A 24,367-nucleotide genomic window follows, 5' to 3' on the forward strand; every position below is an offset into this window, starting at 1 on the left:
ACACGATGATTAAATTTATAACACATACACATACTCAGACTCTTTAAATATTAAATGCAAATCACTTTTCAAATCAAAACTCCGCATCACCCGCAGTCGAACAAGCGTGTCTGTAGCGTCGTGACGTCAGCGCATAGCGCGCGAAGCAACGCAAATTTAAAAAAGCAGTGAAACTTTATAACGCTGTAACTTCGGTAATTTTGATCCGATTTTGATAAAACAAAAACTATTATTATCAGCATAAGTACACAAATTAAATGCAGTATGTTTAATAGTCATATTTTGATGTGCTGGTGTGACTCATTACACTAACGAGAAGCTAATAATTATATTTGATGTGCATGTAGCTTTTTGTGTTATAATATAAAAGGTACCTCTTTCCCAAAACATAGCAATCTTCGTATATAACAAAATTAAAATGCAAAATTAGAAATTAACGTTAATATAAACTGTAAAATTAGTAATTTTTAAATCCATACCATAAAATAAGTAATTGATAACTCATAAAAATATGTGTGGAATATTCTAATTAGGAATAAGTACCTATTTTTCAACCTTACAATAAATAATAAACAATAGAAACGCTTCTAAAGTTCCCGTCACTATATTCACGTACACAAAAGATTTCATCATCGTCGCCGCTCATAGCTAGCTTTAAGCCCAAGTCCGTACCTGTGAATGTAGGGCAGCGGGGTGTGCGGGAGGGCGTGGGGCGGCGCGAGAGTGTGTCGGAGCGCGGCGGCCGACAGTGCAGTGAGCGGCGCGCGGCGAGCCCGTATCGCGCCATGGCTCTGCGCGCTTTGTTTATCTTCTCGGCGCTTATCGCTAGCGGCGCCGTCGTGTATGGCAGACAACTACAACCGCGACATTACGACCGTTCCTGTGAGCTTACCTCCTGTTACCCAGCCACCGGTAACCTGCTTATTGGACGCGAGTCTCGGCTCTTCGCTTCCTCCACGTGCGGACTCCACGGTCGTGAACGCTACTGCATTGTATCGCATTTAGAACCGAAGAAATGCTTCTGGTGTGACTCGACAAATGCCACTTTTCACAACCCGTATCTCAACCATCGAGTACAAAACATTATCAACAAATACTATCCGGGCACGCGGACAAAATCCTGGTGGCAATCTGAAAGTGGAAAAGAAAATGTCACGATACAACTCAACATGGAGGCCGAATTTCATCTTACGCATTTGGTAATAGTGTTCAAAACGTTTCGACCGGCAGCTATGTTAATAGAGAGATCTTCGGATTTTGGAAAAACTTGGCGCGTATATCGGTACTTCGCGCATAACTGTGATGATTACTTCCCTGGCGTTTCAAAACATACACAGCGTTCTCTAACAGAAGTGGTTTGTGAATCTCGTTATTCGGGTGTGTCTCCCTCGACAGAAGGTGATGTGATCTTTAGAGTTTTACCGCCAAATATTAACGTTGCGAACCCGTATTCAGAAGAAGTGCAAAATCTTTTACGTATGACTAATCTTCGAATTAACTTTACCAAACTGCACACGCTTGGAGATGATAAACTGGATAACAGAGCTGAGATTCAAGAAAAATATTACTATTCTATATACGAGATGACTGTAAGAGGCTCTTGTTCCTGTTATGGACACGCATCTCGTTGTTTACCGATGCCCGGAGTGGAATCAAAGATCGACATGGTGCACGGACGCTGTGAGTGTACACACAACACTAGAGGTTTGAATTGCGAATACTGCGAAGATTTCTACAATGATCTTCCTTGGCAACCAGCAGTAGGAAGAGTCTCTAATGCTTGCAAAAGGTGCGTGTGTAATAATCACGCAACTACCTGTCACTTTGATCCTGCTGTGTATAATAAAACTGGAAAAACTAGCGGTGGTGTGTGTGATAATTGTCAACATAATACAATGGGAGTTAATTGTGAACGCTGCAAGCCAAAGTTTTACAAAGATCCCAATTTGGATATACAAAATCAAGACGTTTGCAAACCTTGCGATTGTGACCCAGAAGGAACTACAGACGAGGAAATACTTTGTGATGACGAGACCGATGCTGCTAATAACAAAACTGCAGGCCGCTGTCTTTGCAAGCTGAATGTCGATGGAGCGAGATGTGACAGATGTAGTGACGGATACTGGAACTTCGACCCTCGGAACCCTGAAGGATGTGAGTCGTGTACGTGTAACAGCTTGGGAACAATTAACAAACGTGGTTGCGACGCTGCAACTGGAAATTGTTTCTGTAAGCGTCATGTTACTGGAAGAAATTGTGATCAGTGCTTGTCAGAGTTTTACGGTTTATCTGATAGTGACGATGGTTGCCAGCCGTGTGACTGCGATTTGGGTGGCTCATTAGATCGAGACTGTGACGTCATAACAGGACAATGTAAATGTCGACCAAATGTTACAGGACGCCGTTGTGATCAATCTATTCAAAACTTTTTCGTTGGTGCTCTTGATTCTCTCGTCATTGAAGGTGAATCCAGTCAATGTGATTCACAAATAGATGATAACGCTATCCAAAGTCAACTGTGTCATATTGTTATAAGAGAAAACTATCCTGATGGACGAAAAGAGACATGGACGGGGCCTGGATTCATGAAGCTGCCAGAAAGTAGCACGCTAGTATTTGTTATAAACAATATAAAGAAAAGTATGAACTATAATGTGCTAGTTAGATATGAACCCCAATCCTCAGTAAATTGGGAAGAGGCTACTATATTAATTAAAAGACCCTTACCTATCGATCCAGACTCACCGTGTGCAAATGTTCGTCCAGACGATGATACCATTGATACTGTTTTGCCCGGAAATCAACGTAGCGTACTAGTATCACCAGCAGTGTGCTTAGAAAAAGACAAGGAAACCGAAATTCGAATATATTTAGGACGACAAGATAGTCGCAATCCTAATTCCAGGGCATCAATTTTGATTGATTCTATTGTTCTTATTCCATCATTTGATGATTTACCATTTTTGGCACAAAATAGTACAATGAGGGAGGAATTTGACCGATACAACTGCGGAGATCCGTATTATTACAACCTCAATAGAGAAAATGTTCCCGAAATCTGTAAAAAATATCATGCTAGTATAGGTTTTTATGTCAGAAATGGCTCTCAGTCTTGTCAATGCGATCCGACAGGGTCAAAGAGCTATCAATGTGATCCATACACTGGATACTGCCAATGTGTAGAAAATATTGTTGGAGCTAGATGTGATCGCTGTGCCCCTGGAACATACGGATTCAGTAAATTTGGATGCAAACGTTGTGACTGTAACAGTATAGGATCTTTAGACAACTTCTGTGATGCGACAAGTGGACAATGTAAATGTAGAGCTAATACTTATGGAAGAGCTTGTGACCTGTGCCAGCCTGGATATTTCAATTTCCCCAACTGTCAACAATGTGACTGTAATGGACATGCAAATGAATGTGACGATAGGACTGGAGCATGTAAAGATTGTAGAGATTCTACCGAGGGGCATCGTTGTGAAAGATGCATAGAAGGTTTCTACGGTGACCCCCGACTTGGAGTTGATATTCCTTGCAGATCCTGCCCATGTCCGGGTGTAATAGGGGACCCTAACAAGAGTAGTCACGCCGATCGCTGCGAACTGGATCCAGAAACAAAAGACGTAGTTTGCGAATGTAAAGAAGGTTATGCTGGACCCTTATGTGATGTGTGCGCAGATAATTATTATGGAGATCCGATCAAAGGAACATGTGAAAGATGCGATTGCAGTGATAACATAGATATTACAAAACCTGGTAATTGTGATCCTTACACTGGAAAATGTCTAAGATGCCTTCATCATACCGCTGGCGAACACTGTGAAGTGTGTGCTGAAGGATATTACGGAAACGCTTTAGATAAGACATGTTATAAATGTAATTGCTCCGAATTAGGTACTAACTTTACTATAGGCCATTGTGATCGCAATACAGGTCAATGTCCCTGTTTCAAGAATGTCATGGGTATTGATTGTGACCAATGTACTGAAAATCATTGGAGAATAGCGTTGGGAACAGGCTGTGATCCTTGTGACTGCGATCCAATAGGCTCTTTGTCACCACAATGTAACCCTTATATTGGAAAATGTGACTGTAAACCAGGACACGGAGGTAGGCAATGCGATCAATGTCAAGAAAATTATTGGGGAGATCCTAACGTCGAATGCTATGAATGTGACTGCGACTACTATGGCTCAGTGACACGTCAATGTATGCGAGCAAACGGTTCTTGCATCTGCAAGCCAGGCATTGGAGGTTATAGATGTGACATGTGTGCTAGAGGTTATCTTGGTGAAGCACCTACATGCTATGCCTGTGGTGAATGTTTCGACAATTGGGACATATTGATTAATGATTTACGTATTCAGACTGAGTACGCTATAGGCAATGCCAGTAAAATTAAATTGGTTGGCGCTACTGGAGCTTACACCAGAGACTTTGATGAAATGACCAAGAAACTAACTGAGGTAGAAAATGTTCTCCAAAGTGCAATACAAGGTCAAACAACAGTACAAGAGCTATTTTCTAATGTAACAAGCTTGCTGAATTTATTAAACGACGCAGATAAGAAAGTCACTGACAGCAAAGAAAATTTGAGTGCATTAACGTCTAAAATAAACCTTAGCAATGTTACTTTGGATGGTTTAAGAGCCAGCATCGACAACTTAAAAGAAAAAACTCTTGATTTAGGAAACAATGCCACCAAACTCCAAGAAGCAAACTTAGAAGGAGCCCTTAACTTAACACGCGAAGCTAAACAAAGAGCTCTAAAGGCCGCAGATGATGCTGAAGACGTACAAACAGTAATAGCCAATACTGATCGACAAATCAAAAACACTGACCGTCTTATTGAAATGCAGTATTCTAACTTTAATAATACTCAAAACGTAAACGACAAAAAGTTAGACGAAATTCGAGAACAACTGACGCATTTAGAGTCACAGATTCCGCAACTGAATGAAAAGATGTGCGGACAAGAGAGTGATGCGTGTGATATTTGTGGTGGTGCGGGATGTGGTAAGTGCGGTGGTATATCCTGTGACCAAGGCGCTGTCACCAAAGCCGAACAAGCACTTGATTTTGCAAACAAAACTCAATATCGTATTAAAGAACATGAACTTACAGCTGAAGATTTGTTCAAATTGATATCACAAGTGAAACAGGATACTATCGACGTACGATCACGAGCGAATGATCTATTCAATAGAGCCTTTGAGTTCAAATCATCAGTGGAACGAGTTACAAATGAAAGTCAAGATTTAACCGCTGAATTGAAAGAGTTTCTATCTAATACGTCCAATACTCCGGCTGATGTTAGAACTTTAGCAAATGATATTCTTAACTTGTCTATAAGTATTGAGCCGAAAGAAATTACAGAATTGTCTCAGCGTATCAATGCCTCAGTATCTCAATTGACAAACATTGAAAATATAATAGCGGAAACAAAACCAGATTTAGAGAGGGCCAAAGCCTTAAAACTAAATGCCACTGTTGTAAATAAATCAGCAAACTTAACATTAGAGATGGCAAACAGGGTTTTGAGTGCATTAGACGAAGCGCAAGCAGCTCAAGACGCCGCAGAAAATGCTATAAATAAAGCTAACAATGACATCGAAGCAGCTAAAAGCGATTTGGCACCTATAGCAACAAAAACAGAACAAGCACAGAAGAAAGCAAATGAGACTAAAGAAGAAGTCGAAAGACTACGCTTGCGCCTATCCAATTTGCAAAAGGATATACTACAAATAGAAAGCGGCGCCGAGCAAGTAAAACAAGAAGCTAACGACGTTGTTAATTGTGCTGAGGGCGCTGAACAAAAAGCCAGGCAGCTAAGACAAGACTTCAAACATACTAATATGTCTCTCGCTGAACGCGCCAACGAGACTTCAAATAGCAGAGAAAGAGCACAGATCTTATTGAAACGTGCCACTAAACTAGCTAGCGACACTCAAATGCAACTTAAACTGTTAGCAAATATGGAAGATTTGTATAATGCCCATAACGACCAATTAAATACACTGGAAAAAGAAATAGGTGAGCTCAATACTCAGATGAACTATTATTTATCTGAAATTACAAAACGTTCGGACAATTACAGGTCATGCACGACGTAGGACCGATGACAATTTATAATTCTCATGACGATCAGATCTAAAAGTTGTTCCTGTTCCATTTGTGCCATAATACTGTGTATATCATGGTGTTAGTCATTGTTCGTTATAATCATTTAATAATAATGTAGTTTAACTACATCGTGTCTGTATTATATTGCAGTGAAGTAAAGTTTTAAACATTGCTCTTGATACAAAAAAAATGGGAATCTCTGTTTTTGTCGTACTTAACATGTAATACCTATATGTAACACCGCAATACTGGCCGATGCTTTAGATTTCAAACATCTTGAATTGTACAATAGAAACTTGCCATGAGATTACACATAAATATTATTGTAAACCTTATCAAATATTATTTCAAGTTATTCCGAAAATAATTAGGTCTTTCAATTAGAGTAATTTTATTATAAGTATGCACTTTGTGTTATTGTGTAGATAACTATTCCAAAGAATTACATTATAATTTCTAATATGGTGACATGATGTTGATATTGTAAACCTATTGAAAATGTAAACAAGAATACATACGAAACAAAAATATTGGGGATTTTAATTATATTGTTAATAATTATAAGTAATTTATGCGCATTACATTATGTTTTATACTTTTTGCCATAAAATATATGTATATTTTTCTGTGTGTCTGTAATACATAATAATAATTGTACCTATAGTTTTAAATAGAGTGAGTCGATTGAACTGCCAACATGGATGATATTAGTTACGTAAATACTATAACCGTATTGTCATCATAAGTATTTTATAAATGTTTATGTAGGCAGGATGTAAACTTAAATATAAAGCCGTAATAAAGACATTCCATTAACATGTTTTTCCTAAAAATGCAATTGACTCATGTATTGATCATAAACATTGCCTCTTGTGTTCTTGACATAATATCAAATTAACTAATATATTTTAAGTTTACACTCTGAATTCATTTTATATTGAGTGTTGGAGTTAATGGCTAACTAAAGCATGCATTTAATATTGAGATTTTTTATTCCAATTATTTTTTTAGTCAATACTTGCATTTGAGACGCTATTTTGTATTTCCATAATAATAATGTAATATACGAGGCACCAATACTTAATTGTTAATAAAATCTTTCAACAAATTGACTATAGTTTTTATTTTATTTATATGACTATTGACCATGTTCTCTTAATATAACTTATAAGTTACTTCTAATCATAGCTATCTATCTACTACATATTTCATTGAGGAGTTAACAGAGGCCTGTTGCTACATACGAAACTAAATAATGCTTATCACTAAATAACGATGTCGTAGGTCAAATGATATTTATTTGTGATAATTTGAATTTTAGCTCTATGTACCTACCTCATCTATTCACGCTACGATTATTATATGATAGAGTAGTAATTTAATAATTAACTTTGAATAGTTTAAAATCTTTATATAACTAAGAACATGCTGTAGAAAAGTATTTTGCTCCACAGTCCAAACAAATAAACTACCACGTTTAAAGATATTTCTAGATAAAAAAAATATATATTACCTATTAGATAGAGCAACTGCAAGGCAAGAGCTGTATGATTCAACCATTAGGTACTCATAGTTTATTGTAACCCAAAAAAAGTCCTGCTTCAAACTTTTCCTTTTAAAAAAAAACTACTTAACAATAGGTGGTACACTAGGACAAGTCCTGAAGTATGGTAAACTTAACTCCAAAACAGAACTAAATCTAAATTAAATCTGCATCACATACATCATGGATGATTCCATTTGTCACATATAAAATTTTGCTCGTAGGTAATAAATACTGCATTAATCTTTTAAACCTTTTTCTATTTCAGATGGTTATATTTAGAACCCATTCTCTCTAACGACGATGGAGAATTAGGTGTTAAATTTCGGAAAGTGGACCAGGGTTTCAGACAGGTTACTCGTATATTAGAGTCTGATCCGAGATTGTCTGCACTATTGCAATCGTCCAGGCTTCAACCAATGCTTGACTCTATATCAGAACAACTCCTTACGTGTCAGTCAGCGCTTAATTTATACATAGATGTAAGTATATACTAGTTACCTACTAGTCAACAAAAAATATTTGTACTGCGTTTCTAAAACTGCTCCGTTAGATTTATATTATGTAGACATAAGGCAGGTTACTTTTATTATAATTTGCGTGAAGTAAATAATCACGAAGGAACAGGTTTTCTTAAGTAATCATAATTACACTTGCTTGGATCTAGAGTTTTTATTTACATGATCTCACCTATCAACTTATAAAATGTTATCTCTAGGATTCGATTGTGTAGGCTGGTATGTTTATTTTAAAGGTAGATGGCACTAACTTCAAACTATTCTAATATATTACAATTTGACGACCATTTTAAGAATAAACTACTGCCCAAGTTCTCATTAATCATAGTGCCTAATATCTAGTATAGAATCAGATGTACATACATGCGCATAATAATGCACATACCTGCCTGTTCACATATTGTCATCGTATCATATTGAGCATAAATGTGATACATAAGTAATCTATTGTAATTGCGGTTATTCAACTATGACTATCAAGTATGTAAAAGTAAACAATGCAGCGACATTGAATGAAAGTGTAACGTTATTCTCTCAAACCGGTTACTGAGATCAAAATGACGACACAAACGAAAGTAGGTCAGCCCTTTTGATTCGAAAGTGGTATATCTATTTCCAGGAGAAACGTTCAATATTCCCTAGACTCTACTTCTTGAGTGATGATGACTTGTTGGAGCTGCTGGGACAAGCTCGCGGTGGTGCTGATGGTAGAGAGGCGGTTATACAGACGCATCTCAAAAAACTGTTCCCGGGAATCACTGGAGTGCGACTTGGCCCCGGTGATATGTCCATTACGGCATTGTGTAGCCATTACGGAGAGACGTTTCATCTGGACCACCCTGTTGACATCGACTGCCCGGTTGAGGTTGGTTTTAAAACCATGTAGAGGTTGAATACGTGATAGATCTACTAGAGATTTTCTGCTTTCTGTATATTTTTGATTATAATATAATTAATGGTAGTCGATGTTTATAGATATGGTTGAAGAGCTTAGAAACAGAGATGCGTGTGTCATTAAAAAATATGACGTTGAAATGCATAGTTACGAACTCGCTTCAAGAGCAAGATCCATTTTCGCTGCCGACGCAAATTCTCTGCCTCGCACAAAACATACGCTTCACAGAGCAGGCTGAGAAGGCTATAACGTCTAAAGAACTGCATAAATTAAAAGCAAATGTGGAAAAAGAGAATTCTTACTACGCTTCTGCAGAAATCGAGGATGAGAGTGAACGACGTAAACGACAAGCTCTCATATTACAATGCGCTCATTATTTGTCCGTCATCAGAATTTTGATAGACAATAATGTCGTGTCGACTAGCGACTGGTTTTGGCAGAAACAGTTGAGGTAAGGGATTTACTTTCGATTCTTAGTATAAACCAATGTTGTATGACTCATGCTCTATAAAACTAGTCTAGAATAATTACCACCTGTATAAGTAACTATTATAAGTTAGTCTTAAAACGAAGTATTTACTTTTAAAGTTTTATTGTGCCTATTGCAAATTTAATGTATTTGTATTTAAATTTGGTAACGTTATCATTACAGATTTTATTTGCTAAGCAACAAGGAAGTAGTGGGTAAAATGGGTCTGGCTCAGATATCATATTCATACGAGTACCTCGGGGTCAACACGGGACAGTTTGTGCGCACCGAACTAGCTGACGATTGTTTCTTTATTTTAACGCAGGTAATCATTTTATAACTACGACTTAAAAAAAATAGAGCTAAAAACGTTTTATTTCTCTTGTTTCTGTGTTATTTAAAACAAAAACTCAGGAGAGAATATAAATAACGATTATTTTATTATAATAATCGTGTTTTGTTTTATTTCAGTCGCTACATCTCGGTCTAGTGGGCAATCCTTTTGGCCCCGCAGGAACTGGCAAGACTGAATCAGTTAAAGCGTTGGGAGGTCTCGTAGGGCGCCTGGTATTAATCTTCAACTGTGATGAGGTAACTGAGTCTATTCTTTTTAATTATTGGGTACAAGTGGCAAATTTTAGAATTGCTTTTCTGTATATCTGTCTAAAGACATCTGCTGTGTGATATGTAATCCAGGTTTCACCACTTCTGAATAAGATCATATGGTTGTATTATCAGGCTTAATTTTAGCAGTGGTTTACTTTATCTATAGGGTAGGTTATCCGATACTTAAGCATAAGCTGTGTAGGCCCTCAGTGTTATTGTTAGTAGAGAACCTATTATTTACACTTGCAATAAGACAGGATAATGTTTTATGAATAGTTTATTGTTTGATGAAATTAGAAAGCCATATCTTTGAAGACAATAAAGGTTCAATGTGCCCTCCTTATGTTCATTCATTGGGGACAAAAGAAACGTTTATCCCGTTGTCTTTTCTAAGAATTCCCTTTCATTCAGTCAGAACTTAAACTCACGGAATGCCGATAAATGATGTATATTCACAACTGACAATAATAATAATCTACCTTTTTTATAAAGAACTAGCTCCTGCCTGCGATTTGGTCCGCGTGAAAAGAATTCCCGGGATAAAAAGTTTACACTAAAATCGGTCCAGTGGTGGTTTCGCAAACATACGTACATAAATACACAAATACATTCATCTTTATAATATTAGTAGGAAACTCTTTATTGGAGGTGATAACTACCTCTGGTCCTGTCCAAAATAAATAGTTTCCTACATCGCCTAACATTGTAAACAATTAAAATTATTTGTATTGAGCAAATTGTAAATAGAGTCTGACACAAACAGTCTACTGAGTAAAGGTAATTACTTTATTGAACTATGAGTCATTATAGTTTATTTCATATTCTATTAGGCATATGAAACATTTATAGATTTTGTTAAACTCCAACAAGCTTGTAACAGGGTTGAAGGTGACTGCATAAATATTGTTAAGTTTTGAAACTTAGTGAGAGTAAAGCGATATACTTAGATTAACATTCGCAGTATTTCAATTGAAACTGTCTCTAGATCTACAATAATATTGAGCAATTTTGCAACAATAAAATTAAACGTTATCTTTTATCAAAACTGTCAAAGCGATTGCATAATATAAACTGTAAATAATATTGTGCAAAATGCGATATTATTGTTCGTCTAAGAGCGGTCTAAAAGCAATCACCTTAAATCATAGCTATAGTTTAAGTCCTTGTCAATTTCCTAACATTTATGGTCACCATTTTACATGGCAAAAATCCATCATTAGATTGTCATCATTCCAGGCTATGGACTCAGAATGTATGGGTCGGTTGCTAAGCGGCGTGGCTTTGTGCGGTGCGTGGGGCTGCTTCGACGAGTTCAACCGTCTGTCAGCACATACCCTGGCTGCCGTGTCGCATCAGCTCGCCTCACTGATGGCCGCTGTCACGGACAGAAAGTCATCCAACGAACCGCTCGCACTACTTAATGGGAAACATGTGAGATTATAATTATTACAATCACTTATTTAGCTCAGTGACCGGTAATTTTATTTAGATAACAAAGAGTATGCTATTATATATCTAGAACTCGTTCTTTAAAAAAACATGCAAATTAAATGAATAATATACTCTGATATAACTCTAACCTTAGTAAGATGTGAATGGTAATTTTGACATTGCTGAACAAGTCTTCGGTAGTATAGTGGTCAGTATCCCCGCCTGTCACGCGGGAGACCGGGGTTCGATTCCCCGCCGGAGAGAAACTTTTTGTATTATTTTTATGGCTTAGTACCCTCCTACGTAGGCTATGGTATATATTATATGCTTAGCTGTATTAAAATATTATACACGATTTTTTTTATCTAATACTTTGTAGTTTCTAAATTATTATTATGTTAAAGGAGATTCTATCATTCATTAGGTTAATTAGGTAAAAAATATTGGTGTCACTTAGCTCGTAGGCACTGTTAAGAAATTATTTTAAAGCATATTTTGCCTCCCAACGTCGAACGAACCATTATTCACAAACATCTTTTTGTCTCTCCTTCTTTTACCTACACCCAGCGGAACCGACTTGAAGAAAACAAGTTTGATAGAAGGGCATAATATGCTAGTATAGTATTACTAACAAAAAAAACACTAGTGGAGGACATAAGCATTTTATATTATAAACACGTATATTAAAGCAATATGTTGTTCAGATTGCAGTGTCAGAATGGTGCGGGGTGGCTGCTACACTGAACCCTGTGGGTCGCGGCTACGGCGGTCGGCGCGAGCTGCCGGCCGCTCTACAACGCATCATGAGACCCATCGCGATGTTAGAACCACCACATACTGAAGTAGCGGCGCACTTACTCGCCGCTAATTGCGTGCCAGACTCACAGATACTGGCCACTGATCTTAATAATGTCTTCACGTTAGCAAGGTAAGTATATGTTTCGGTCTATAAGAAATACGATGAGTCTTATTGTGATGTTTACGATATGTGGTAAATCATTTCGGTTAATGACAATCTATATTGTAGTCTTCTAGTTACAAAACTGAAATTTTAAAGCTAGGTACATTCGTTCATTCCGTTGAAAGCAATTTGTTCCACAAAGCTCCAATTGGACTCTATTCTTTTGAGGCATTATAGAGTTATAAGATATAGTTGTATGTGAATTTTGAATAGAGTTTATATCTGTCGTTTAATCTAGTCATTTTAAGATTTTAAGCAGTAGGTACATCTAATTCTTTTTCTCTTACAGTTCTCTCCTAAGCTCCCAGCGCCACTACGACTGGGGCCTGCGTGCTCTAAAGGCAGCGGTGGGCAGTTGTGCCGCGATGTTACAGGCTCGTACTGACGTCACGGACCTCTCCGCACGAAGAGCACTCACGAGAAAAGTCCTCACTCTCAACAACATGTCTAAACTTACTACATACGATGCAGAAAGGTAATGTTATAAATTTTAGTAAATATAATTATATGTTAAGGAGTCTAGACTACATACTTACTTAAGTCACCGATCCGCCGATAAAAGTTGACGACTTCGTATTGGCTCTTTGTTTTAAAGGATTAAACGTTGGAGACTCATATAAACAAAGTCACCGACATCAAGTCAAAGAGTTTAGGCTCAAAACTCCATTAAAGAAACAAAATTAAATGTAATGCACAAAGAAATCATGATGTTAGTTAAGCTAAAGCTAAAAAAAATAATTCAATTTCTAGATTTGAAAATATTTTATCGCTGGTGTTTACTAATGTGCCTGTGGAAGAATCAAGCACGGATCCTATAAATTCAGCACTTGAAGCTACGGTTAACAATCTCAAGCTTGTTCACAATAAATCTCAGGTACATAAAAATTTTATTTTATTTCCTTAGTAGAAACAGAAGCTAGACTTAAGACTACAAAACCACATTGTGTACCGGTATGTAAATGTTAATATTTTCTACATTTTGGCGGTGAGGTATCGATACAGCTGAAAAAAATATTTTGGATTATTTGTGATTTCAAATATTTGTCTTTACAGATACAAAAATGTGTAGAACTGTACGAGCAACTGCAACAACGAATGGGAGTTGTCATAGTGGGACCACCAGGCTCAGGCAAAACTACCATTAGACGACTACTGAAATCTGTATGTATAATGACTGATTGAATACATAATAAATAAACTGTTTTTGTACATAAGTAATAATTATTTCGAATTGTTAAAACCTGTTTAAACTTTTCATTAATTAAGAAATGTTATATAGCTGTAAGCTCCCTATTAAAAAAAAATGTTTTATTCTTAAAGGCATTGGCCCACCAAGGTAAGAACGTGGTGGAGTACATAATATGCCCGAAGGCCATGAGTCGCGAGTGGTTGCTCGGTAACATTGACAATGATACTCGTCAGTGGACCGATGGCGTCATATCTTCTACTGCGCTTGAGATATCTAACCAACCGTCAGGTAACTACAAATTTAATTGGTACTTGTATTAGTTATATTATGATGAGCTTTTGAATTTTGAAATAGGTGTATGTTATTAAAATTTCTTGGAATCTAAGTTATTGCACTGACACATTCAAATTTTAGCCGGTTTAATCGTTTAGCCGTAATAGCGCAGATAATAAAGGCTTTTTTCTCCTGTATAATAATGGCATCTTTGTTTAAGTTTCTATCTATTTATCTATTGCCTACCCCTGCGTACGCCATTTTTTACGATTCTGCGCTTGTCTCATTGCAGTCCTACACATTTCACGATGTCATCCAACAATCTAGTTGGAGGCCTTCATTGTGATCTTCGCCCGTTCTTTGCCTAAGTTTTATTATAATTTATTGTCATTGTGCATTACAGAGGTATGGTCATGGGTGGTGTGTGACGGGGACATTGACCCCGAGTGGATAGAGGCCCTCAACTCGGTACTAGACGACAACCGCCTGCTCACGTTGCCGTCCGGCTGGCGCATACAGTTCGGTAGTAACGTTAACTTTCTGTTCGAGACTCACAGCCTAGAACATGCGTCCCCTGCCACTGTGTCGCGAATGGGAATTATACTACTGAGGTAAGTTTTATAATGTTCTACTGTTTTTTTTTCGAGAATTTGTCGAATCTAACTTTTCCTAACTAAGAGGAATTTCAAAAGCTTTTCCTTCAGCTTATTATCACGTAGTTATCGGATAGCCATTACGGGTGAATAATGCTAACTGAATTTGCTAGAAAATGTCTAAAATTTCTGCCTTTTCCGTAGCCTTTCTGGACACTTGTTCTATCGTTTATAACGACGGTGTAACTTGACCGTCTTAAGAACTCAAATGAACAAATATGACTTGCAACAAGAATTTTAAAAAAATCTAAAATAAAATTGAAACTACATTTTCAGCGACGACGTAAGTTGTGATCTGGACGTCTTATCCAACTGGATGCAAAGGGCCGACTTTGATAATGAAAATGCGAAAGCGGCACTTCCTTTGCTTCAGCAAGCTGTGAAGAAATGCGTTCAGTGGATCAATGAACACAAATCAGACCTTGCAATGAAGATTTATAACATAAGTATGGTAAGCTATAGGTTCGCGTTACCAACTATCCTAGCTCATATTTGGCTACGGCGCCTAGTTTAATTTGAAACCAGCCAACTGTGGAAGACTATGATTATATTGGCCAAGTGTGCAATACACAGGTACATTCTTTTGTCCGTCACTCTCATATGGATGGCTAAACGAAATGATTGGTGACAGGTTAGGCGCAGGAAAGTCTGTTATACGTGCTCTCCAAGGCTTAGCAATACAGTGCATTGTTACCATGTGTGACATGATTTTTATCAAAATTCTGATATTTTTAGGTCAAGAAAATACTAACCCAGTTCGAGTATATCGCTCAAGATACAAGTTTGAACGTAACTCGTACGACGCCGGAAGAGATGGTATACCTTGCTATTGAACGTAGCGTTCTCGACGTATTGAAGGAGAATGCTGTTGATAACTTCCATGAAGAGGTAATGGATTTATTTGATTGTTATTGCAGTATTTACACTGCAATTAACTCATCGTAAGGTTTATAGATCATTCGTTGATTTATTTCTAAATATAGCGTATTGTAAAACACCAAAAATAATGGTTGTATTACAATGTTCAGTTCAAATTCACAACACTACCGAGGTATGTTATTACTATCAATATATACAGAAAATTAGCTTATCAGTCAGCCTCAGTAAAAAGCACGAATGATCATTTTATGCTTAGTTCTATGGATCAACAAATAACCGTATTGCATAAAATAAGAACAATATCATTTTTTTCATTCGTTCACAGATGTCATCAGTGCTTGGTCCGCCGGTGACAATGACCGCTCCTATCGTGGAGTGGGTGTCGGACAGTCTGTTTATGTCACGTCGCCTGGCTGCGAGCGAGCCCGCGGTGCGTGCGTGTCTTACTTCAAACAACGGACATCTGCTCATCGTGGGGCCTGATGCTTGCGCTAAAAAGTAATGTCACTACCTTTTGTTTTCAATGTCTCTTTGCTTTTTGGATTATTTACATTACATTTACATGTATTGTCAAAAATTATTTCAAACCGAAAATGGGCGGTTAAAAACCGTTTCACTAGTTGAAGATAATTTTCAGACTTGACCAGTCGTAATCCTAAATAGATAATGTTTGTATGATAAAATATCTGTTTCTAATGATAATATGTGTTTTTATTGCAGTATTTTGGCTGAATATTTGGCTAAGGAGTGCAACTCGACGCTTATAACCATAGATTGCACGCCGATCTTAGAGCCAGCTGATATTATCGCTGAATTGAAAAGGGTAAGATACAAAAACAGTTATTTTGTACAAACTTTTTAATGGAACTTGATTTGTGCTGCTAATAATATTATAATCTAAGATAGCCGGTATATTAGCAAGCTTTTTTATTATAATTAACTGCTATGTATTTGTACAGAACAATGTAGTGTGGAGTGGCGGTGGCGGTGGCGGTCGCGGCGGTGGCGCCACGCTGTTGGTCCGCGCCCTGCACCGCGCCCGTACTGACGCGTGGAGGTCTACCGCTGTGCACGCGTTCTTACTGCAGGTTAGTACAATCTACTTCCAACTATCGACCGGTTGTAAAAATTTTCTTCATTCCTTCAATAGCAAATGTTCATGAGTTTTATATAAACTTCTTAGAAATAATATGCTTTGACTAATTTCCGTACCTTTGATATAACGTTTATTGTCTTTTAAGTCGCTATTTTATCATCTGAATCAAAACTAGCAGTTTTACATGTAGAATTAACAACAAATGAACTACAAAGAAAGTTTATTTCATACAGTTAATCCAACACAACGGGTTCTGGTCGCGCGGCAACGACGAGGAGGGCGGGGGCGTGCAGTGGTGGCACGTGGCCAAGCTGCGCGTGGTCGCCACGGCCACACAGCTGAGCGCCGTCGACACACGCCTCGCCACCGCTTTACTACTCACACAGATCAGGTACAAACTTCCTAGTTCTCAAGCTGGTCCTTCCAGTAGGCTCAAACTAAAAAGTTTATAAATTCACAGGATAGGTACCCAAAGTGTGTTATACTAGTACCAAAATCCTGATACTTTCAATGCTTTTGCAATATAAATAAATACTTGTTTATTAAAATGCTAGTCTGTTTGATTTCATTCTTTTTTAAGATACAGCAGGCTAAATATTTGTAATCTTCTCGTCCTGTACAGAGGCTAATATTGTAGTAATATACTTATTTGAACATACTTTTTTTCAGTGAACCGGATGATGATGAACTGTCAGAGATAGCGACGAATTTCTTGAAAAATAGTATCGGAAAAGGCATACCGTCCGTTGAAATATCTAGCCTGGCTGACAGACTTTTGGCTATGTATAAAGAGGTAATGTATTTCAACATCCGATTCTTATCATGTTATATTTTAATCCCCAAAACAAAGTTATCGTATTTGTATTGCTTTTTTTTAATGTGTTGTTTTATTTTTTACATGTGACTGTGTTCAGGTAACAGAAACGTTCTACTCCCGGACACATTACAAGTGGAATGCGTCACATTTAAAGAGATTATGTGAAAACGTCAAGTGGTATTCGCCGGCAAATATGGAACAACTTTTAATGGTAGGTAGTGCCATCATTTCACAATTATATATTTTCATACTGAGCACTTAATCTTAAATTATGTGCTCTCTCGCTTAAATTAACTTGTGCCTATATTAGCTAATAGTTATGATTTCTATAAAATATGCACAAAATATACAACAATTTAGCTTATCCCTATAGGAAAAAAGTGTGATTTTATTTATGTAAGCCTAATTAAAACTTTCATTTACAGGCAATTGGCGCTGAATCTAATTTCATATTCAGAGATCGATTGGTAACGGACGACGAGAAGTCGGTATTTAATTCCATATGCAGGAAACATTTGAAGATCAACAATGAGACCATGCACTTTGCATATAGGCTCAAAGAAAATGGAGTGCATCTAGAACATACGGACCACACCGACTGGCATCAAACTACACAGAAGCTTATCAACCAATGCTGTGCGTAAAAAATATACTTTAAAAAATTACTAATACACGTCGTGTAAGCTCTGATTAGATATTGGGTAACTTTAAATCAATTTTCAAACTGTATATGGGTAAAACGGACAAACAATATTAGTTGTACCAAATGAACCATTGGCGGTCAAATGGAAAAACATAATTATAAATGAGGCTCAAAAGTATTTTTGGCTTGCTAACAGTGGACGTAAGACTGGCTAAGACAACATGATACTTAAGAGTTCCCTAAAGTTGATGGACGTTTCTGCATTCGGTTTTTTTACAATATACCTTTGTTCTTTTGCTGTTTATTCGGTAATATTATACACATAAATAATTATAATTCTTGATAATGTTTCAGTATCAGAACACGAGCACAATGTGTTCGGTGAGAATGGTGCTGAAGTTTGTTCGGAATTAGCTGTACTTTGTTCGGCTATGGCACGAGCTGTAAGACAATTATTTCTATGGTGACGACATGTATATTTCAATAACATATTCTTTGTTTTCATCATGTATTTATTTTTTTAGATTAATGGTGGACTGTTGGTGTGTGTGGGATGCGCCGGTGTTGGACGTTTAGCAGCTGCTCACATCGTGGCTGCCGCTCTACCTGCTGCGATATTTGTGATCACACATGAATCACATTTTAATAACATCTTTAAGAATGTAAGTTACAATCAAATAATCAACTCGAAAAGGGATCAATTCCAATCGTCTTTTGTCAAACGCCGACCTAGCTCAAGAACGTAAACTAAACAGATGAGCAGCTACGATAAATCAACTTAGCTACAGCTCGGTGACGCCACGCTTACTAAACGGCTCGAGTTTGTAGGGTTACGACCATTTTCCGAGTTGATATGTCAGTTGTTACCATAAATTTTGGGTATAATATAAATAATATCCTAAATAGCATAATAATCTACCTTGAGTACTATACTGGCAGGCACTGTCGAGTGCGGGTGAAGGCAAGCGCACGTTGGCGCTGCTGTGTGCGGGCGTCACGGACGGCGCGGCCGCCTCCAGCGCGGCGCTGGCGGCGCTCGAGGCCGTGCGCCGCGCCACCGCGCCACACGCACTGCCCGCGCAGCTGCTGCCCGCCTCTACCGACCACAACCTGCTTACTAGTCTGTATCTACTTATCCAATAAGTTAACCAGAAAATTTAAAAACTTAAGAACTTTTTTAATTAACAAATAACGGACACGGCTTCTATACAGCGTTGTACCAATCATGAACTTAAAACCATATGTCGTAGAATATATTTCAAATAGTACCAGGGCCGTGCCGTCGCCGTGCTGGCAAACTCTACCATGACTTTTTAATAAAAGTATTTTTTTTTTAATTCCTTATATTGTACCGTTGCAAAGCATCCCCACCCTTTGCAATTACGCCCTATTTTTTCTATTAAATATTTCTACAGTAAAAAAAAACTAAATAATACATTTTCAGACATAAAAGACAACCTAGGCATCATAGTATGCCTTGACAAGAACCAAGAGAACTTATCAGATCTGTTGGACAAATACCCTTTACTATACAAGGACGGCAACGTTGTATGGATAGAGCGATGGACAGACGACACGCTACGCGACATGCCACGACTCATCGTGCAGAGGTACAACAGTGTACTAAGTGTACGCACACTATAACGTACACGTACACGGAACTACTGCACTTAGTTCGTTTACACTGTTGCACTGTTCAAGGTAGTATGTCGTTTGATTGCACTGATTTTTTTAATTGTGTTTTTTTAAAAACCATATTTCATAGTAGAGTGTAGTCCATTGTTCACTGTTTTGTAGAGTTCTAACGTGTTGTTTGTATTGTTTGTGTTTAAAGTAGCACCTGTCACATTTAGCTTAAACTATTTAATAGATATGTACTTAAACTATTACAATATCAACTATGTCACCGGTACTAGTTAATGAATTGCACATTATAACGAAGTATTTTTAACCAATTGTGAACACGTATTGTAGATTGCTAAAAGAAAATGCGGTGGAGGCGTCCAAAGAACAGCTGGAATCGTTACCCGTGAACGGTTTCGTAAACATTCACAAGAGCATCGATGTGGAATGGAAGCGCGCACCCTGTAGATATGTGAACTTTGTGAAGACTTACTACAATATCAACAGTAAGAAGAAAGCTGCGCTTTTGCAGCGACAGACAATGCTAACGGTAAGTAGAATACATTTCTAATAACACAGTAATTGAAAGAAGATAGATTTTAGAAGTTAGATGGAATCCCGCGATATTCAATTGGTTTGTACGTATAATACACTGCAAAACAAGGAAATAGCAAAATTACAAAATGATGCTGGTTAGCCTTATAGTCCAAAAGTATTTAAAAGGTGGCATTTAGGGTTGCGTTGTACATTGGACGCCGTACGTCGTACATTTTTCTTTTACTTATCTCCACATAAAAAAAAATAAAGATACTAAAAAAAATTACATTTTGTTGTTCGTAGGCGGGTGTGGAGGCGCTGCGGCGGGCGCGCGCGGACGTGTCGCGACTACAGCGCGAGGCGGCGGGGCAGGACACGGCGCTGCGCGCGGCGCAGGCGCAGGCGGCGCGCGCGCTGCAGCAGATCAGCGCCACGGTGCGCGCCAACACGCAGCAGAAGGACGACATGCACGCGCTCAAAGCCAACATACAGCTCGAGAACGACAAGCTGCAAGCGCAGTCAGTGCCATACCTCTCTCTCCTATTATCTCCTGCTTGTAACATTTGTTGCACATTTTAAGTTAGACTTCAGGGATAAAATCGGGTAGCAAACAGTTCAGTCCTTAAACTTCTCCCAAATTTATGACTATCTATGCCCCATTTAATTTTTTGTCTCAGTTGGATGACACTCAGTTTCACTAGTCAAAGTTTAAAATGAAATAGGTTTCTGATCCTAATAGGTCTAGAGATGTGACTAATTGTTGCAACTTGTTATATGTTACAAAATGTTTTCAGGAAAAAAGAAATAGAAGCTGAATTAGCAGCCGTGGAACCAGTCATAGCGGCGGCTCGCTCTGCCGTTGGCGACATAAGACCAGAGTCGCTAAGCGAAGTAAATAATTATAAATTTTACATTTATTGCTATTAGCTAAGATCTTCTACACTAAATCTGCCAATATCTTTTAAAAATAAGTCTTATATAAATCTCCAAAGAAATGTGAGTAAACTCTCTCCCGTTTTGTAGGTGAGATCGCTAAGAGCTCCTCCAGAAGTAGTACGCGACGTATTGGAAGGTGTTCTGCGCCTCATGGGCATCGCGGATACCTCGTGGCACTCGATGAAGAGTTTCCTATCTAAGCGAGGTGTTAAGGAAGACATCAGGTAATTCACAACATTTACAGAAATACCTTAGATTTAAGTTTATCTCTATAATTCGATTCGATCACGGTTTTACTCACTAGGACCATTCACGGTTTATAGGCTAAAATGACTTGTTTATCCAATAAAGGTGCCTGGACGCGAGTCAGATCAGTCAGTCGGCGATAGCGAGCGTGCAGCGGTTGCTGGAGTCGCGCGGCGCGTCGTTCGAGCCCGCCACGGCCAAGCGCGCCAGCGCGGCGTGCGCGCCGCTGGCGGCCTGGGTGCGCGCCAACCTGCACTACGCCGCCGCGCTGCAGCGCGTGCAACCGCTGCAGGCGCACCAGGCCAGCCTGCACAAGTATAAACTGACTCACACTTTTAATGTTTGCTGTTTTGTTCTTACTGTACCCCTCGAATATCCTTTAAGTAAAATAAAATTCACAATTTAAAATTTAATCCTTTTCTGTTCCGATGCTGGGCAAAAGTCTCTTTACGGTTTAACCTCTGCCTTATTCAAGTACACCCTGCAGGCCGAGTGCGGGTCGACTTTAGGTTTAATGACTTTGGTAACATCCAGGCTAGATTTTGTCCTTTAGCATGCATAGCTAATAACACGATTATTCCTAATGTAACAGGAATCTGACGGACGCGGAGCAGCAGATGGCGGCTCTGTCGAGCGGGCTGGCCACGGTGGAGGAGCGCGTGGCGGCGCTGCAGGACGAGCTGGGCCAGCACACGCGGGACGCGGCGGCGCTGGAGCTCAAGCTGGCCGCCGCCACCGACACCATCGGCGCCGCCACCAGCCTGCTCGACCAGCTCGCGCACGAGTACTCCGCCTGGGAGAACGATGTCAGATACATACTATACTACTTTTGTACATCATTTTATTATTTTATTGTTCTCTTATTTCGGCATTAGTATCATTAGAGACTATAACCTCTTACCCAGCACATAAAACTCGTTTATTCTTTTTAGTTGGAGAATATTTCAACAGAAATATCACAGCTAACCCAACGATCTTTGCTCTCGGCTGCATACATTGTGTATTTGCCCGATGTCACTGAACCACAAGCAAGGTACTTTGAACAATGAAATATCACATTTTAACTCTCTTTTTAATGGTGGTTCTGACAGCATAATTTTCCATCAGGGAATATGTAACAAAATGGAGTAGCCTAATCAACTTTGGTGATGCAACATTTTCTATAATCAATTTCTTATCCACGACGGAGAAGCAACTGAAATGGGAAGCTGACGGCCTACCCTCTGATACATCAGCTATTAAGAACGCAGTATTGATAGATCAGGTATGTTGTGATTTCCTAAAATATATCAATATTTTTCGAGACTAGGAATGTCATCATTAGCTTAGCCTTTCTTCCAAACTATGTTCGAGTCGGATTCCAGTCTCACCGGATGCAGCTGAATTTACTTTTTAATGGAGCGACTGCCTATCTGACCTCTACAAACCATTTACCTGGGTTATAACACGATACCCTTCGGTAAGACTAGTTGTCAGCCTTTCAAGCATCTGACCACTGTTAACGACTGTCAAAGATATTTGAGAATGACATTTTTGACTTTTTAAGAGTAACTTTATTCTTACTGCGTTTTAACGATACCCTATTATTATTTCTAGTTCTTGGAGAGTCAAAAGTGTGGCTTAACCCCACTGATCATAGATCCAGACGGTGAAGGTTTGGCTTGGCTCAAGAACACTCTCGCTGATTCCAACTGTGACTTCGTGTCTCAACGAAGCGAAAAGCTGATGACCGCCATTCAATACGCCAATAGGTGAGGTATTTCTTATTTCTTTTTGTCCATGGTCTATTAAACTTATGTCGTAACAGAGTAGATCAAGATATGAGCTTTCGTTAATCCTACCAACAAAGATGATTGGATTGTCGATTGGAATGGCAGTAATGATCAATGATTAGTCAAAGTTATCGACTAGTTTTAAAGCATAAAGGCGATAATGATGTAAATATTGTTTGTTCGCAGACTGTCCCGCACGTTGGTGATCAGCGACGTGGAGCAGGCGGGCGCGTGGCTGGGCGCGGGCGGCGCGGGCGGGGCGCGGCTGCTGCTGCAGGCACGGACGGCGCCGCGGGTGGGCGCGCACGCCTCCGCCGCACTGTCGCCGCTCAACTTCGCGCACACGCTGCATGCGCTCACTGGTACACCATCTGATCTGTTGCACTCGTAACTAGTTGACTTCTTTCATTTCAACTGACTTGCAAACTCACAACTTTGTTTGATGACTTTGTTTCATTAAAAAAAAATTACTAATAGAGGATTTTGACAGGTTCTATCAGTTATGCTGTGCAATCCATATGAATCCACCTCTCTGTTGTTTCCAAAACGTAATCCAACAAATAATTTTATTTTCCAGATCAACTCATCTACTACGCTTTACAACAACAAAACCCTGACGTGGACGCCAAGTCCAAGGAGATAAAGCTTAAAAAGGCGACTTTACAAAAACAACAATACGAGTTGCAGGTCCTATATCTTTTTTAACTAGCGTGCCAACTTACCGAGTTATGATACATTTGCTACAGCTAAATTATTTACAGGAGAACTTACTTCGGGAACTATCGGTGAAGGGTGATATATTACAAGACGCGGGTTTCCTGGCCTCGTTGAGTAAGACTCGCGCAACTAACGATACGATCGCACAAGCGTTAGCGGAGGCGAAGGAGATCGAGCGAGTGACTCGCGCGGCGTGCCACGCCTTTGAGCCGCCCGCTAAACGCGCCGCTGTACTGGCACTAGCCACGAATGAGCTAGCCACACGTTGGCCACTTATAGCACTACCCGTTGACTTCGTACAGGATGTCTTCGTTGAAGCTATAAGACGACAGCAGGTAACTTTGATATACATATTATGTTCATCCAATTTCGATGTGCGCTCATATTTTTTCAACTTTCGTGTTGCATGTTTATTATAAGAATCAGGCCTGCGACCA

At 38.8% G+C, this 24,367-nt stretch overlaps 2 protein-coding genes and 1 non-coding gene across 3 annotated transcripts in view; all 3 read left to right on the forward strand.

Annotated features, from left to right (window-relative positions):
• The window catches only part of btv (dynein cytoplasmic heavy chain beethoven), a 41,747-nt gene that overhangs the window by 14,725 nt on the left and 2,655 nt on the right, over positions 1-24,367 (forward strand). The window contains exons 17-53 of the mRNA XM_076116692.1: positions 7,938-8,151; positions 8,807-9,052; positions 9,163-9,533; positions 9,735-9,876; positions 10,023-10,142; positions 11,394-11,588; positions 12,293-12,516; positions 12,839-13,024; positions 13,300-13,423; positions 13,603-13,710; positions 13,870-14,026; positions 14,415-14,622; positions 14,941-15,115; positions 15,400-15,552; positions 15,869-16,041; positions 16,264-16,366; positions 16,503-16,631; positions 16,873-17,030; positions 17,309-17,432; positions 17,554-17,667; positions 17,882-18,092; positions 18,454-18,542; positions 18,624-18,761; positions 19,039-19,219; positions 19,544-19,709; positions 20,074-20,272; positions 20,563-20,777; positions 21,054-21,150; positions 21,283-21,419; positions 21,547-21,756; positions 22,034-22,247; positions 22,374-22,474; positions 22,549-22,705; positions 23,038-23,192; positions 23,400-23,575; positions 23,791-23,900; positions 23,975-24,265. Coding sequence (XP_075972807.1) covers positions 7,938-8,151; positions 8,807-9,052; positions 9,163-9,533; positions 9,735-9,876; positions 10,023-10,142; positions 11,394-11,588; positions 12,293-12,516; positions 12,839-13,024; positions 13,300-13,423; positions 13,603-13,710; positions 13,870-14,026; positions 14,415-14,622; positions 14,941-15,115; positions 15,400-15,552; positions 15,869-16,041; positions 16,264-16,366; positions 16,503-16,631; positions 16,873-17,030; positions 17,309-17,432; positions 17,554-17,667; positions 17,882-18,092; positions 18,454-18,542; positions 18,624-18,761; positions 19,039-19,219; positions 19,544-19,709; positions 20,074-20,272; positions 20,563-20,777; positions 21,054-21,150; positions 21,283-21,419; positions 21,547-21,756; positions 22,034-22,247; positions 22,374-22,474; positions 22,549-22,705; positions 23,038-23,192; positions 23,400-23,575; positions 23,791-23,900; positions 23,975-24,265 — 6,271 coding nt within the window. The remainder of the gene's footprint in view (positions 1-7,937; positions 8,152-8,806; positions 9,053-9,162; positions 9,534-9,734; positions 9,877-10,022; positions 10,143-11,393; positions 11,589-12,292; positions 12,517-12,838; positions 13,025-13,299; positions 13,424-13,602; positions 13,711-13,869; positions 14,027-14,414; positions 14,623-14,940; positions 15,116-15,399; positions 15,553-15,868; positions 16,042-16,263; positions 16,367-16,502; positions 16,632-16,872; positions 17,031-17,308; positions 17,433-17,553; positions 17,668-17,881; positions 18,093-18,453; positions 18,543-18,623; positions 18,762-19,038; positions 19,220-19,543; positions 19,710-20,073; positions 20,273-20,562; positions 20,778-21,053; positions 21,151-21,282; positions 21,420-21,546; positions 21,757-22,033; positions 22,248-22,373; positions 22,475-22,548; positions 22,706-23,037; positions 23,193-23,399; positions 23,576-23,790; positions 23,901-23,974; positions 24,266-24,367) is intronic.
• LanB1 (laminin subunit beta-1) lies at positions 743-7,234 on the forward strand. Its single transcript, XM_076116691.1, has one exon. The coding sequence runs from the start codon at positions 786-788 to the stop codon at positions 6,114-6,116; it is 5,331 nt and encodes a 1,776-aa protein (XP_075972806.1). The 5' UTR covers positions 743-785; the 3' UTR covers positions 6,117-7,234.
• On the forward strand, positions 11,780-11,851 carry TRNAD-GUC (transfer RNA aspartic acid (anticodon GUC)). The gene has a single exon. It is a non-coding gene; the product is annotated as a tRNA-Asp (tRNA).

This window comes from Anticarsia gemmatalis, chromosome 7, assembly GCF_050436995.1.
Source record: "Anticarsia gemmatalis isolate Benzon Research Colony breed Stoneville strain chromosome 7, ilAntGemm2 primary, whole genome shotgun sequence".
Taxonomy (NCBI): Eukaryota; Metazoa; Arthropoda; class Insecta; order Lepidoptera; family Erebidae; genus Anticarsia; species Anticarsia gemmatalis.

Bases quoted from the DNA above. Each gene is read 5' to 3' on its own strand.
- LanB1 (XM_076116691.1), top strand. From the start codon at position 786: ATGGCTCTGCGCGCTTTGTTTATCTTCTCGGCGCTTATCGCTAGCGGC.